Here is a 13,852-nt window from a genome sequence, read left to right as displayed (position 1 = left end):
TATGCTTAAATGTCATAAAAAAAAAAAAGATATATGATATGTGAAATATGATCCAGACACTTACCCAGACACAGTTCAAGTTTCTTTGGATATTTGATGCAAAATCTTCTGCCTGTGCAAACATGTATTTAAAAAGCTGGTTTTCCACCGTGGTATGTGCAGATAGATAAATATCAAATAAACCACAAGACCTGATATCTATTGCTATTCCAATTCTTCTGATAAAAAGTAGAGAATTCTGCAAGAATCACGACCCGTTCTTTAAGAACTGCACAACTAGGTTGTTTATTTTGTGATAACTGATACAGGATAAATGTTATACATTCTTTTTTTCAAAACACTGATATTTTTCTGTCATTTTTCTGCTTTAATATGTAAAAATTACACCAAACAAAAGCAAGGATTTGGCGAGATCGATATGATACATGATCGGGATGTTTAACAAAATCGACTATAAATCATGAGCAGTGATTGACGGGTGACACTGGCGATCCTCCGTTCAGTTATAAGAGACGATGAAAACAAGGAACACAAACCAGAACTAAAACAAGGACGTTGCGGACGTGCGCCAGAGAAACATAATTTTTCCAAGTCATCATTCATAGCCAAGAAAATGCAAACAGAATAATCTTTCTGCTGTATATATATGCAATTGCTCGAGCTCTTGAGTCGACTTTACTGTACAAAAAGACACACAGATGTTGTAGACATACTTTAAACCGAATCTCTCAATACTTCAGTATAAACAAAACAAAACTCTGGTTTCAGGAGCTAAAAACTACAATGGACTTTCTTTAAAAAATAATAATAATTAAAAAAAAATTGACATTCGCATTTCTGAAACGTCTGGTAACTGCGTCGATCATGATGGACTAGTGTCGAGATGTGATGCTTTTCAATGAAGCATTCCCTCCTTTGAGCAGCTGTCTGTCCTCAAACCACTCCTGTCTGTTCGTCGTGTCTCAGCCAAGCATGTTTAAGCTCGGCCATTTGAAAGAGTGAGCGAGAAAGAGACAAAGAGAGAAGAGAGAGAGAGACAGATCACCAAAATCCATCCCAAGGCTTGAGGTTGTTACGGAGAGGCGGGGGCCTTGCTGTTATAGTGCACCTGGTACCTGTTGACATGTAAGCCTTTGACCTGCATGGAAACACAGGTGGTCTTGCAGGGGATCATGTCCTCGTCCTCTTCTCCCATGAGCCAGTCCTGTACGCTGCGCTCGGCGCTGGAGGACACATGCTCGCTCATCCAGCCCCGGTGCCACTGCTCGAAGCGCTCGTGCTGGGCCTGTGCTACTCTGTGCTGGGACTAGAGGAAGAGACGGGACAAAAATAAATACACTACTAGGGGCTTTTGCACCACGTGGTTCTAGGAACTAGCCAGCATGGTTTCACCCACGAGCCGTTTCCTGGCCGCATTCACACCGGCAGCAGAAATACTGAAGCGTCTTTATTTGTGGCATTTACAAATGTCAACAATGGAGGATGCTGTGATCAGAGCTGTTTTTGTTGTGTGTCGCGGGATTCGTGCCAATGGAGATGGAAATGCACAATTTATGCAACTGAAAAAGCATTTTAAAAAAGGTTAGATATCATCAAGGCTGAGAAAAGAACAACGCTGCAGACAACAGGCAGCTTAATTATAGCCGTTATTGAAGTTTTCAATGTTGGTGGAGAAAATATTTTTACATGACTTTTTAAAAATGCTGGGTAGCTGTTTTTTTTTTACTTCTTCAGGAAGGATGCGTTAAATAGATCAAAAGTGAGAGTAAAGACATTTATAATGTTACAAAAGACGCCCATTTCAAATAAATGTTTTTTTTTCTATTAATTAAAAAACACTGAAAAAAATATGCCAGTTTCCCGCAAAAACCATTTTCAACATTTATAATAAGAAGAAATGTTTATTGGACATCAAATCGCCATATTAGAATGATTTCTGAAGGATCATGTGGCAGTAAAGAGTGGCATAATGGCTGCAAAAAAACTAATTATATTTAAAAATATATTAAAACAAAAAATGTTATATTTCAAAGTGTTTATTACACAAGTGTTTATTAAATAAATGAAGCCTTACTGAGCATAAGAGAATTCTTTTGAAAACATTATAAAAGTCTTATGGACCACAAACTTTTGAATAGAAGTATATATGGGAATTTGGTAAGATATGTGAAGCATTTCCATCTCTCTTTTAAAAGTTATTTGGTTGGCATCATTTATTATTTGAATTTAACAGTTCTACAAGTATTTTTGAAAATCGTTTTATAGAGACTGCACTCATTTAACTGATGTAATACTAGAACGAAAATTTAATATTTCCTGTATGTATATTGTTGTATTTTAGTAACATACCCTCCGAGCCTTCACCAGCGCCCCTCGGCGGTACATGTAGTCTTCGGAGTTCATCACAAACACCATCTTGTGGGTGTTTAGTTTGAAACGGCAGTCCAGGTTCCCGGCTGTCTCCACACCCATCTTCCGATGCCACTCTCTCCGACAGCGCATGGCTTCCACCTGCTTGAGCTGCCAGCCACGGAAATGCCTCAGATTTCTAAAGGTGAGGTGCAGGAAAAAAAAAAAATTGAAACAAAGTCAATCTAGTTTCACCTTCATTCGACATTTATTATCATCTGAACAAGCAATTTTTCGTTTCTAACACAAAAGCAGTGTACGACTTTATACTGAGACAATCAGCTTCAATTATACCTAATTTATTCCAGAAACAAGGTCAGATAATACATGGGGTCTAAAAATAATGAGTGTTGCTGAGAGAAAGCAAGTGGGCTTGTAAACAATACAAAAATTAAAAAGTAGATTAAAGGTAGAATTCATGCACCTCTAAACAAATGAACAATTAAGCTTCTGGCTACAAAAGAGAAAGAACAGGCATAAATAACGCAGGTTAAACAGTTTTCACCTGGGCAGAAACACAGGCTTGAAGTAGTATCCTTCTGTCTGAGAGCATACAGATTCAGTTCCTATATACTGCTCCATATAATTAGACAGGCTCTGAAACAAGACATAACAATATTAATGCACTAGAAAACAAGATTACACTCCTGTCTCACCAAAACAGATTAACCTATTAAATTTGACACTTTTAACATTTTCTAGAAAAAAAAACAAACAACCCATGTTTCAGAAATATTTTTTGTCATAAAATACAGAACTTTGTGTGGAGGCACCTGAACATCCAGCGGGTCATCGCCTTGGGCCTCCTCCGTGTCCAGCAACTCGATCGTTAAGGTCACCTGACCTTTGTTTTGAAGGAACATGACCTGATGAGAAACAGCCAAGAAATTACAAACTAAACGGTGTACTTGTGTTAAGCATGACAATTCATAGGATTAATGCTACTGAGGAGGTGAACATGACATCTGAATTTAGATCGCCACATAAATTTGTAATATGTAGGGACAGCATTAGGTCAAGCACCTTGAAACAGTTCTCCTCAGCCATGACTCTCTCAGCCTTCCACTGGTAGCTGGCCTCCCAAGCGGCACGGACACACTGGGATGAGAGATTGCCTCCAGCGGCACCCCTCTTCCTCTCAGCCAGGTACAGCTCAGTGACTTGCAGACACACCTCATCACTGACCAAGTGCTGAAGCTGTTGGAGTCAATCAGAGAGAAGAGCAGGTTAACACCGAAGCCAAAAACTAAAAGATTCCTTGTATGCACAAGCGTACTTACCAATATAGCTCTTTGTGATTCTGAAAAACTAGCATTTAAAACATTTTAAATGTAAATTTCATTGTGAAATAACATTCACAGCCTAAGGGGCCGTTCACACAATGTGTTTTTTCCTTTAACAAACTACTTTTTCCATTGTTTTTCTGTGTAGACATGCGCTATACGGACGTGTACAAGGGTTGCGCTCACATCTCTTGGACAGTCTCACATGAGCTTGCATTTTTAAGATACCACGTCAAGCTAAAAGAATTTCAACATTTACACACAGTGAAGTCAGTGGTTCTATCAGAAGACCCTGGAGGCAGGCCAAGTGGTGCAAGGTTTTGTTTACAGAAGAGAGTTGGCATGGCAATTGTTTAATTTGACAGAAACATGGCGCGGTGGCATTCTGCACTGTGCTTTTTTTAAAACCATTTTCGAGCTCTGCGTGTCATGTTTTTAGATGCAAAGACGTGCTACTTAAGGTTCCCTTCACAGTCAGCTCACGCCGGCCATTTAAGAGACACAAACGGCAAAAAATGTTAAAGTAATTTGGGAAACGTAATGCTTATGATGTAATAATATATCTGAATGATGAATTCGAATAAAACCTAAATCATATTGACTTGAATGCAATTTATTTCAATAAATCTGCATGCCTGTTTAGATAAAAATGACAAATGAAGATAATGGGTGAATCAGAATTGAGGTCATTTACATAAAGTCTTCCGAAACTTCAAGAGAAAAACTTATTTGTAAAAGATCTGAGAGTTGAAAATTGTTGTAAAAAGTATACAAATGGCCGAAGAATCTTAGCTCGGTGTAATGCAACTCTTCAACCCACCTGTCTTACGATGTTCTGAATGAGCTTGTCGACGGTAAATCCGATGTAAGCGTGGATGGTGAACATCTCTCTCAGGGTGTCCTCGTATTGCGTGGATTCCAGGTTTCCATCCAGAAGACTGCGTACCATGTCTAAGAATGCTGGGTAATATTCCTCTAACTCTACTTCACCTGATACAACAGACATTACTTGTGAAAATTTGTGCAAGCCTGTTAATTTAGTTCTAAATCTAGATGAGTAACTATCCCAAAGCAAATGTAAGTATACATGTGCATCGTTCAGGAAATCTACTCACTGGGCTGTTTTAGGCGCAGCTCCATAGCCAGGTCGTTTGCCTTTTCTCTGCGCCCCTCTCCCATGAGCAGCCGTTCCCGATTCTGCTCCGCCCTGTGTTCCAGTAACTGTCTCTCGGCCTGCCTGTAAACCCTCAGCAGCCGTGAGCACAGAGTCTGGTGCAGCCGCAGGAAGAAGTACCAGTTATTATTGACGAAGAACAGGTTGTAGACTCCATCCAGCTCCTTTTGGTGCTCAGCCTCTGGGTCCCGCAGATCCACAGCCTCACCTTCTGGATTCATACTGTGGGCGGCCGTAGAGGTGTCCATGCTCTCAGGGGAAGTGCATCGTCTTCGTCTGGAATCACCGTTCAACTGTTGTTGGCCGCCTGTTGTTGAGACTCCACCTCCTGCGGCGGCGCCGTCCTCACCCTCGGTTTCCTCGTCCGTGAACTCCTCCGTCTCGCTAAGCTCTCCACGACGGGCGAAAAAGATGTCGGGGACAAAGTGCTGGATGATACGCTTGATGTGGTCCTTGTCGTCCTTGTGGATGGTGGGTTGTCGCTTGACATGGTAGATGATGAGGGAGGCAGCATCCTCCAGGATCTGTTTGTCTTCGTAAGTGAAGATCATGTGGGGTTCACTGGTCGAATTTGTGCCTGAACCGTCACAACCTTGCTGGCCCACGCCGCCCTCCTCTGTGCTCTGCTCCTGCCGCTGTAGAGGGGAAAAGACAAAAGCACTAGTTATCTGCATGACATATGAAACTCTTGTAGCAAGCATCCTGAGATGAGATTTCACACGGTGTACACTGTTTTTATTGAGAAGGAATGCAAATTAAAATGGTGAAGATGATGAAAATGTGACAAGTTCTTATTGTTTATAAATTAGTTTATTTCGACAATAAAGAAACAGATCTGTGTGTTAATCCTAACTTAAACTGCTTTTACATGGGACTGTACTGGTCTCAGTTCAACCCATTGAGAAGATTGTGTTATTTATTGTAAAAACGAACAAGTAATTCCAAATGTTATTTTGGCAAATAAAACATATCTGGTCTATTGCATTCCCTAAGAAACATTCTCAACGCTATGGATGCTAATATGGATTGAAAGTGGGAAAAAATATCAATAAAATGACCGTGAAAATTGAGAAGAAGTGAGAAACCTCTACTGCGAATACATTTAGTCAAGTCTGTCATTAGCATCATAAACTCTACATAAACTGAAATGATTACCCCATTGTTAAAATAAAGTAGTATATGAAATTACAATGGAAAAATGGTTCAGAATAACGAACAGATTAGAATTAAGGAAAAAGCTCTTTTCTAGATCTTGAGAATGAGTCATTAGACCGTCAGAAACAGAAGATCAGCTAAACTCACCTCGTCATAGATGCTCTCTATTTCATTGAGAAGACTCTTGGATCGAAGAGCCTTCATGTCGTTCTGTTTGAAGTTGACACCCTGGTGGTCCAGTGATTTCAGATACGCCTTCTCATATTGCTCTCTCCAGATTTTGTTGAAGCCCTGCTGAGCCTCCCTCCACTCCTCCTCTTTGGCTTTCAATCTATGGCAAGACAACCTTCAATTCATTCTTCAGTCAAAATGTCATTTCTGCTAGACTGAGGAACTCTTAAAACTTTAGAAACACAAATGACTGCAAAATTATGTATAGTGTAAAAATGACATCCACTGTTTTCAATTTTGATTAACCATGCTAAGTTTTATTAACTCTGTATACTCTCTTGTAGATCTCAATGATTTTCCCCCTTGTGAGCTAAGAGCAGCAATAAATGAGTTGATGACCTCTGAGCTATTCTATTACTTTTGCTGTCAAATGTAACTGTAGAGATACCCTGATTGGCATTTATGTGAGAGAAAAGAAAAACCTTTTGAGTACGACAGGAACTGCAGTGGCTGGACTCCTCTTTAACCCCTCTATGATTTCTGGAGCCTTGTCACCGTAGATACGATAGATTGCACGACGCTGGATGACCTCAGAAGTTCCACCAAGACAGTCATCCAATCGGAAGCGCTCTTGATCCTCTGGCGAAAGGCGGGATAATTTCTTCTGCACGCTTTCCAAAACTCTTATCGTTGCCAAATTAGTCTCAAGCACAACATCCAGCTACGAAGCAAAAAGGAAAAGAAATCGATATCAATCTCAGCTGAGTTTCAGTTGAAACCTAAATCTCCTGATATTTTTCAAAGAGATCATCTTACCTCAAACCTCTCATCCTCACAGCGATGAAGTTGCTCTTCGTATGGTGTTTTCTTGGAACTCACAAAAGTGGAGTCTTCTGACCAGGAAGGGAATGAGACCCAAATATCATTCAGCACCTACAACAAAATGAGTTCAAAACATTTGTACATTAGCCTTAGCAATAGCTGGATGCACTTTTTAAAGATCTCTCATACACCAGACACTTCAGATCTGGCATGAATATCTAGCTTATTTTCTACATACAAAATTACTGTTTACAAACAAGCATTTGGTGGCGACACATCCGGGTTCTCCAGGCACCCTGGAAATAGAGCTATTTATGATAAGTGCTTCCATTCAAATTCAGCTGAAAATAAAATCAGTGTGGGGGCTGAAACACCCCATTTTCCAAATGATTCATAGATATTTTGGCTTCTGCGGATTTGTACCATTATCTGTTGATCGGGACCAAGCCAGGATGTGTATCATCATTTACGCCTCTCCTTTAAAGACCTAATGGCAACATTGCTGACATTTTTGTAACGATAGGTTTGTATTTTTATATATATTATATTATTAGCAGATATTTTGGAGGTGAAATATGCATTAAAGCAGTAAAGAAAAAAAAGACACACGCAAACACATTAATTATATATAGTCAACAATGAGTACAAATACTGAGATAATATGTATACTAACAAATATATAGACATAATTATATGGCATTATTAATTATATTAATAACAGTACAAACATTACATTACTTCCATAAAATTTAACGATTTCAACTATTCCTGAAAATGCAGTACCTCTTTGCATATAGCAGTTCGGCCACTGCATTTGGGCTGCTGGTAGGTTTTGGGCAGAGCTCTGTAGCTGGAACCCAGGCGTTTACAGGAGGCGTAATCCACTTCTCTGCCTCCACCCTCCATGTAGCGGTCAGAGAGGCCGGTGAGGGCATGAGCCAGTTCTTTATCACCCAAAAATGACTTAAACTGGGTATACAGTTCTGGAAACTTCCTGCAGAATGAGGCACCAGTGGCAAATGACTCATGACCGTCATGAAAGGGCTGCGAAACGCACCATATAAAAACAAACAGGATTAAGTAAATATGCCCTATTTAAATCTTTCTTACCCCAAGAATGGAGTCACAAGCTGCAGGAGTTCGGCCCCTGAAACCACTTCCTGATTGAACAGAGCTATACAGCGTAAGAAATTCTCATACACCTCCTGACTCTTGAGCAGACGGCGAACCTAAAAAAATAAATGAAATTGTTCAATGGCTGTGACTGCGTAATAAATCCTATGGCAATTGCGGACTTACTACCACTTACGCTTCAGAGCAATTTTGTTTATGAAACGCACCTTGTCGAAGAACGTGAATTCACGCAAAACTCCATGCTTTCCGACAGAGGCGAAAGATGGGTCCTTGGAGCAGGAATATTTCATTTTTTTCTGTGAATAAAAACAAATAAATTGTTTAAGCACAAGTAACCTGCATATAATGCAGATCTTTAGGAGACAGGGGCATATGATATCCCTGCTATGGCAGAGTTTTGTGAACTCTGACCTTCAGAAGGGGGGTCATGTGGGGCATTAACATGGGTCTAGGTCTCTTCTTGCTGTGTTTAATCATTTCCTCTTCCTCTGCTTTCTTCAGGCTGTCTTTGCCAGGCAAAGAACCTCCAGTAAACTGAAATCAAAGTTAGTCAGAAATAAAAATACTTCCTCTACCTTTCAAAAGTCTGGGGGCAGTAAAATGTTTTAATGGTTACGAAAGAATTGACTTAGGCACTCCAAGACTGTATTTGTTTGATTAATAATAATAATAATAATAAATGTAAAAAACAAAAAAACACAGCAGTTTTCTATTTTAATATATTTTAAAATGTAATTTATTTCTGTGATGGCTAATCAGAATTTTCAGCAGCCATTGCCCCAATCTTTATTGTCACAAGATCCTTCAGAAATCATTCTAATATGCTGATTTGGTGCTCAAACACTATTTTCTTATTATAAATGTGGAAAACAGTTGTGCTGAACGTGTTTTACTGAAACTATCACATACTTGTTTAAAAAAATCTCTTACTGACCCGAAACTTTTGCATGACAGTGTGAACAACTGAAAATGTTTAAGAGAAAACCCTTTTGTGGCAAATCAATACAAGTGCAAGAAAATATATATATTTTTTAAAGCAGACACAGGTCATTTTCTAACCAGAGATCTCTTTGCATCAGGCAAAAACTGGCCAAACTCTGCAAGCAGATCCTCTTGACCTTTGAAAAGGCTTGCCACTTTAGAGAAAACCTCATCTTCAGTCATTCCTCCAGTGCTACGCCCTCTGCTCTCCTTCACCTCCAGCTGCTCCTTCTGCAGATGGACACAGGACGCACAAATCAATGAACATCGATAAGTTTACGGGATGGGTAGGAAAACAGTCCAAGGGTCTATTTCCTTTAGTGCTAGTAGGTAGTAGCCTAGTTTCAGCCTCAGGCAGAACACCCACGGATGGCCCACAGTCCGTTCACTGACAGTCTGGTGCATACTGCATGAAAAAGGCAGCCATCTGCTAAAAATCACAAGCTGCAATCTGATTGGCTTGCTGAAACTCAAGACACCCACAAGCAGAAATGTATATTTAATGTCTGTGAAATGATGAGAACTTAATATTTTTACAGTGACAGACATTCAGATCACAAGGGCTACAGACATTTTTTGCTGACATAAATGAAAGATAATAACAAAAGGAAAGTTCTTGACCAGAATATGCTGCGTGGTGGACCAGACTTTATGTTGATAGTCAAAAGTCTTGCTCTGTGATATTGGTGGTAGGCAACCGGTTATTATCTGGGTTGGTAATACAAAAGGTTGCAGGTAGGGTCAAACCTCAAGAAGAAAAAAAATATATAAAAATGTGATTTCACTATTGCTCTCACCTGGTATGTATGTAGAATTTCCAGAAAGGCTCGGTAGGTTTCTGGGTTGTCCAAAAATCGGTTTTTGATCTTATTGACATAACTGATGGCACTATCAAACTCCACAGGACTGGGCTCTGATGTGGGAGGGGACACGGACGTGGTGGCCGGCTGTGATTGGCTCTCTCGGCTGGGCAGAGGAAGTGACAACCTGCTTGATTGTTCAGGAGGTCCAGATGATGAAGTGATGCTCTCCGGAGAGGTCACGGCTTCATTTGGAGCTGGTCCTGCTTCAGCCACTGCTGATGAAGAGGCACTAACAACAGAGCTGTCCGAGCTCCTTCCTGGTCCCGGAGAGACCTGAGAGAAAAGAAACCAAAGAACAACCTTACATTAATACACCAGGAAAGCCAACATCCCCACATAGGTTATTACAACAGGAGAGCAGGAATATTTATTCACCCTTGCTGAATAAAAGTATTAGTTTCGTAAAAAAAAATTGCTTATAAGTTGACTTTTACATTTAAGAAAAAAAGATATAAAACACTCATAACTGGTATGCCTTGAAGGTATGAACAATTCATCAGCAAACTGAAGTCATTGTAAAACTGTGTAAAGTTCCTTTGAATGGAAATACCCAGAATTGGTGAATAGAAATTTAAAGAATTTATTATTATTTTCAAGTTATTACAACTATAAATGATGACCATAACAATCAAAACGAAATGGAAGCAATAATAAAGCTCTTATAGATTTTATGAAATAACGGCCCATTTATTCTAAAACTCAAAGCTAATGTCATTTGGACTACTCTCTGACAGTCTATGTGGCATGATGTCACCAAAGTGTGAACTCAAAGGAAGCTAGCAAGGGGCCCATTTGGGACACGGCCAAAGTTAACATGAAATCAATATAAACCCCATTTTCTCTCTCAATACACATTCCAGTCTTATTGTGCGAAGTTCATCAGTGCACATTATTCCAAATACAAAAATATTTGTCTTTGCAGTCACTCATTAAAATGAAATTACTTGCTCCGCCTCTTCTTTTGTCTTCTGCCAGAAAGCCCATGCGTGTTATTAAAAAGGCAAAAAAATAAAAAATAAATAAATGGCAAACAGCTATTTAGGCATTGTTTTAGCAAACTTGCATTCTAGTATGCAAAACTTGCTTCACAATCTATTCAAGTACCGTAAGCTAAAAAAGATCTACCCTAAATAGTTTTTCTGCCAATATCTTGCTCCATTCAGAAAGGTCACACAAGTAAAATTAGTTGTGAACGTAGTACAATGATGACCTTTTCATGGTTGATGAACTGAAACAGTGAAAATTAAGATCAAAACACAGATGCAAATAAATAGTAAACTGAAGCACCTCAAGTCCTACCTGTGAGGACAACGGGGACTGAAGAAATGCCATTCCATTCTTGGGAATTTCGATCCGGTAACCAGGTGGTAGAAAGGCATTAAACCCCAGGACAAGGTCAGGATGCCCATGGAAGAGCTGAGAAACTCTGTTGATAACTCCTGGTGTGTCAATGCTGTGGATGGAGACACCAGGAATACAATCACTGAGTGCTTTTTGTGCATCGAAGACCATTTAAAATGCACAGAAACGTACATACCTTTGAGATTTAAACTCTTTCATGATATCCAGAAACTTATTGTATATTCCCGGATCATTTCCGAACCGTATTTTGACTTGGTCCAAGTAAGATAAGGCATCCTCCACCTGCAAGAGATATAAATCTTGTTTACCCAAATAATGTTTCCAAACAATAGAATACAATATATATGTATACACAGTTACAAAAGTACTGTGGTGGTACCATGGTACAGTAAAGGCATTGGACGGTAATAACATGCATTTATGTCAGTTACTTTTTTGACAAGCACAAGGAAAGTACCTTGGAGCACAATACAAAAATACATTAATTTCACTTGCATGGTATAAACTAAAGTACCATGGTATTACCATATGACAGAACTAACTATACCACAGTACTAATTCTAATGTACTCTGATGAACACCATGGTACATGGCCAAAATACCATGGTGGTCATTTTTTAAAAGACTGTGGGACATCAAGTACAATTCTATTGTGGAGCCACATCAAATTGAATGACTTTGCATTTGCTTCTACTATTGAAGTAACATTGTCTACATTCTTTGAATTATGCAAGAGAAACGAAAAAGCACTGTGAAATCTAAACAACTAAGTACACACAAACAAAACGAAAGTTATTCGATTTTTCTCTGTTCACAAGAACAAAACCCAACGAGAGAAAAAAACGCACGCCTAAATAAACCTTCAAGAAAAAAAGAACAGTTACAATGTCCGACCAACCACTTCAATGCAAAAAACTGACCCAAATCAAGCGGCCTGGGATAAATAAAACAGCCGGTTTATATTCTCTTATATTCTTATTGTGGTTTTATTAATATTCAGTGAGGAAAATAAAGGCTCACTGACTCTTTTAGCTTTGCTGCGTTAGCACTAGTGCTAGTCACAACACACAACAACCGCGCTACGATTTTACAACCAAAACAACCAAAACGCGATTCAAACTGCTTTTTAACAGAGAAACGTTTCAGATGTGCTTCACATAACACACACTTTTCATTTCTTTCAAAGGTCGGGTTAAAACGAAAATGGACACATTTATGACAAAATCAGCTGTTAGCAAAGCAACCCCCCTTATTTCACTTATCTACGTCAATTATATAAAACAAACCGGTTTAATCTTAAACAAACGGAGTGTGGTTTTTGGCGAAGCCTCAATAAATATAACGATTTTTGTTTTAACAAAGAGCAGCGGTGAAAACACGTCGGCGTAAGGAGAAAACATTAGACTTTAATTCATCAGATACACTTCCATCACGTTTGACTGCTAAACTAGCATTGCTAGGAATTTGTGCGTTATGCGACAGCAAATTGACTTTTCCAGCTTGAAATGATGTAAGTTAACGTTAAATAAGTGCGTAAGATTTTCAAATCCATTTACACACACTCAGTGTGAATGCTTTGATATGCTCTATATGCATATGAACAGCACAGCACTTCCTAATACACAATGCGGTGTAACAGAGAAGGAAACACATGCACTTGCTGCAATGCTTCTTACCTTTAGTTTCTGAAAGTGCTGCTGCTGGACTTGTTTCTGAACCACATAGGCCTTGTCTTGGATCTGGTTGATTTGCTTCGCAGTGCTGCTGCGAGCCTGAATTTTCGCCATGGTGCGTTTCTTTCCCCACCACCAGCCACCGAAGCCACGATGATTTACCGTCCCTCCGTGTTTGCAGGTTGTTCTGGCGTAAAAAAATCAGTTCGTTTTGGGGGGCCACCCAGCTCTCTTCCCCCCCGACAAGTCCGGAGTACTTTACCGACGGCCACCCAGTTAACGTACTCCAGTATTGACTTCCAGCTCAAGCCCTGCAAGTGTTCAGACCTCTCAATCCCTACTAAAACTACACCGTCAAGTGCTCAGATCAATAACGAACCTTCCTCGATACCCTCGAAGAGAACCAGAAACAACGCATGTATTTTTTTTTTTCCAATGGTCGAATTTTTTAAACAAATGATGTATGTCTCTTTAAATTCGGCGGCAGCTGTGCGTTCGATCCTTGCGTCCGGAAACGGAGGGAGTTGTGGAGAATTGAAAAGCGCATGCGCACAAACCGAAAGAAGGCGGAGTGTACCAAAGTGTACGGGATCTCAGCGGCCGCGGGCATGAATGGGATTCTGCACACGTTTTTGTTCATTGGGAGAATGTTGTAGAAAAGTTGTTTTTCATTGATTTAAAATGTTTTATGACGCATTAATTGCTTTGACCATTAATTCTGATAAAATATATTATATAGACTACATGTACCATTACATATTATTTATTAGTATGTATCAGAGGTTCGTTTTTTAATGTAAAAGTTCACCACACTCTAAACGAGAG

The 13,852-nt window shown here is 39.5% G+C and overlaps 1 protein-coding gene across 6 annotated transcripts; it reads right to left on the bottom strand.

Annotated features, from left to right (window-relative positions):
- Positions 1-257: 257 nt before the first annotated feature.
- On the bottom strand, positions 258-13,569 carry LOC113107134 (paired amphipathic helix protein Sin3b-like). 6 transcript variants are annotated; one of them, XM_026269399.1, is made up of 20 exons: positions 13,031-13,569; positions 11,530-11,636; positions 11,280-11,445; positions 9,927-10,265; positions 9,751-9,837; positions 9,208-9,360; positions 8,560-8,682; positions 8,355-8,444; positions 8,125-8,243; positions 7,798-8,008; positions 7,009-7,125; positions 6,675-6,913; positions 6,169-6,352; positions 4,808-5,501; positions 4,513-4,682; positions 3,433-3,606; positions 3,183-3,275; positions 2,915-3,006; positions 2,350-2,548; positions 258-1,306 (listed from the first exon to the last, which is right to left on the bottom strand). In XM_026269399.1, exons 1-20 carry the CDS (start codon positions 13,139-13,141, stop codon positions 1,073-1,075), a joined length of 3,702 nt encoding a protein of 1,233 aa, XP_026125184.1. In that variant the 5' UTR covers positions 13,142-13,569; the 3' UTR covers positions 258-1,072. The 6 variants fall into 6 exon arrangements, with proteins under 6 accessions (XP_026125184.1, XP_026125186.1, XP_026125187.1 ...); XM_026269401.1 differs by having other exon boundaries at positions 1,073-1,306; positions 11,292-11,445; XM_026269402.1 differs by lacking the exon at positions 9,751-9,837 and having other exon boundaries at positions 1,073-1,306.
- Between the last annotated feature and the right edge of the window lie 283 nt (positions 13,570-13,852).

The sequence above is a fragment of the Carassius auratus genome, chromosome 8 (genome assembly GCF_003368295.1).
Source record: "Carassius auratus strain Wakin chromosome 8, ASM336829v1, whole genome shotgun sequence".
NCBI classification, from domain to species: Eukaryota; Metazoa; Chordata; class Actinopteri; order Cypriniformes; family Cyprinidae; genus Carassius; species Carassius auratus.
This window is presented reverse-complemented; position numbering and strand designations above follow the sequence as displayed.

Coding starts and splice junctions, on each gene's coding strand:
- LOC113107134 (XM_026269399.1), bottom strand. CDS start 13,141: ATGGCGAAAATTCAGGCTCGCAGCAGCACTGCGAAGCAAATCAACCAG. Junction 10,266..11,279: donor CCTCACAGGTAGGACTTGAG/GTGCTTCAGTTT, acceptor CTTTTCTCTCAG/GTCTCTCCGGGACCAGGAAG. Junction 7,126..7,797: donor GAACTGCTATATGCAAAGAG/GTACTGCATTTT, acceptor ATTTTGTTGTAG/GTGCTGAATGATATTTGGGT.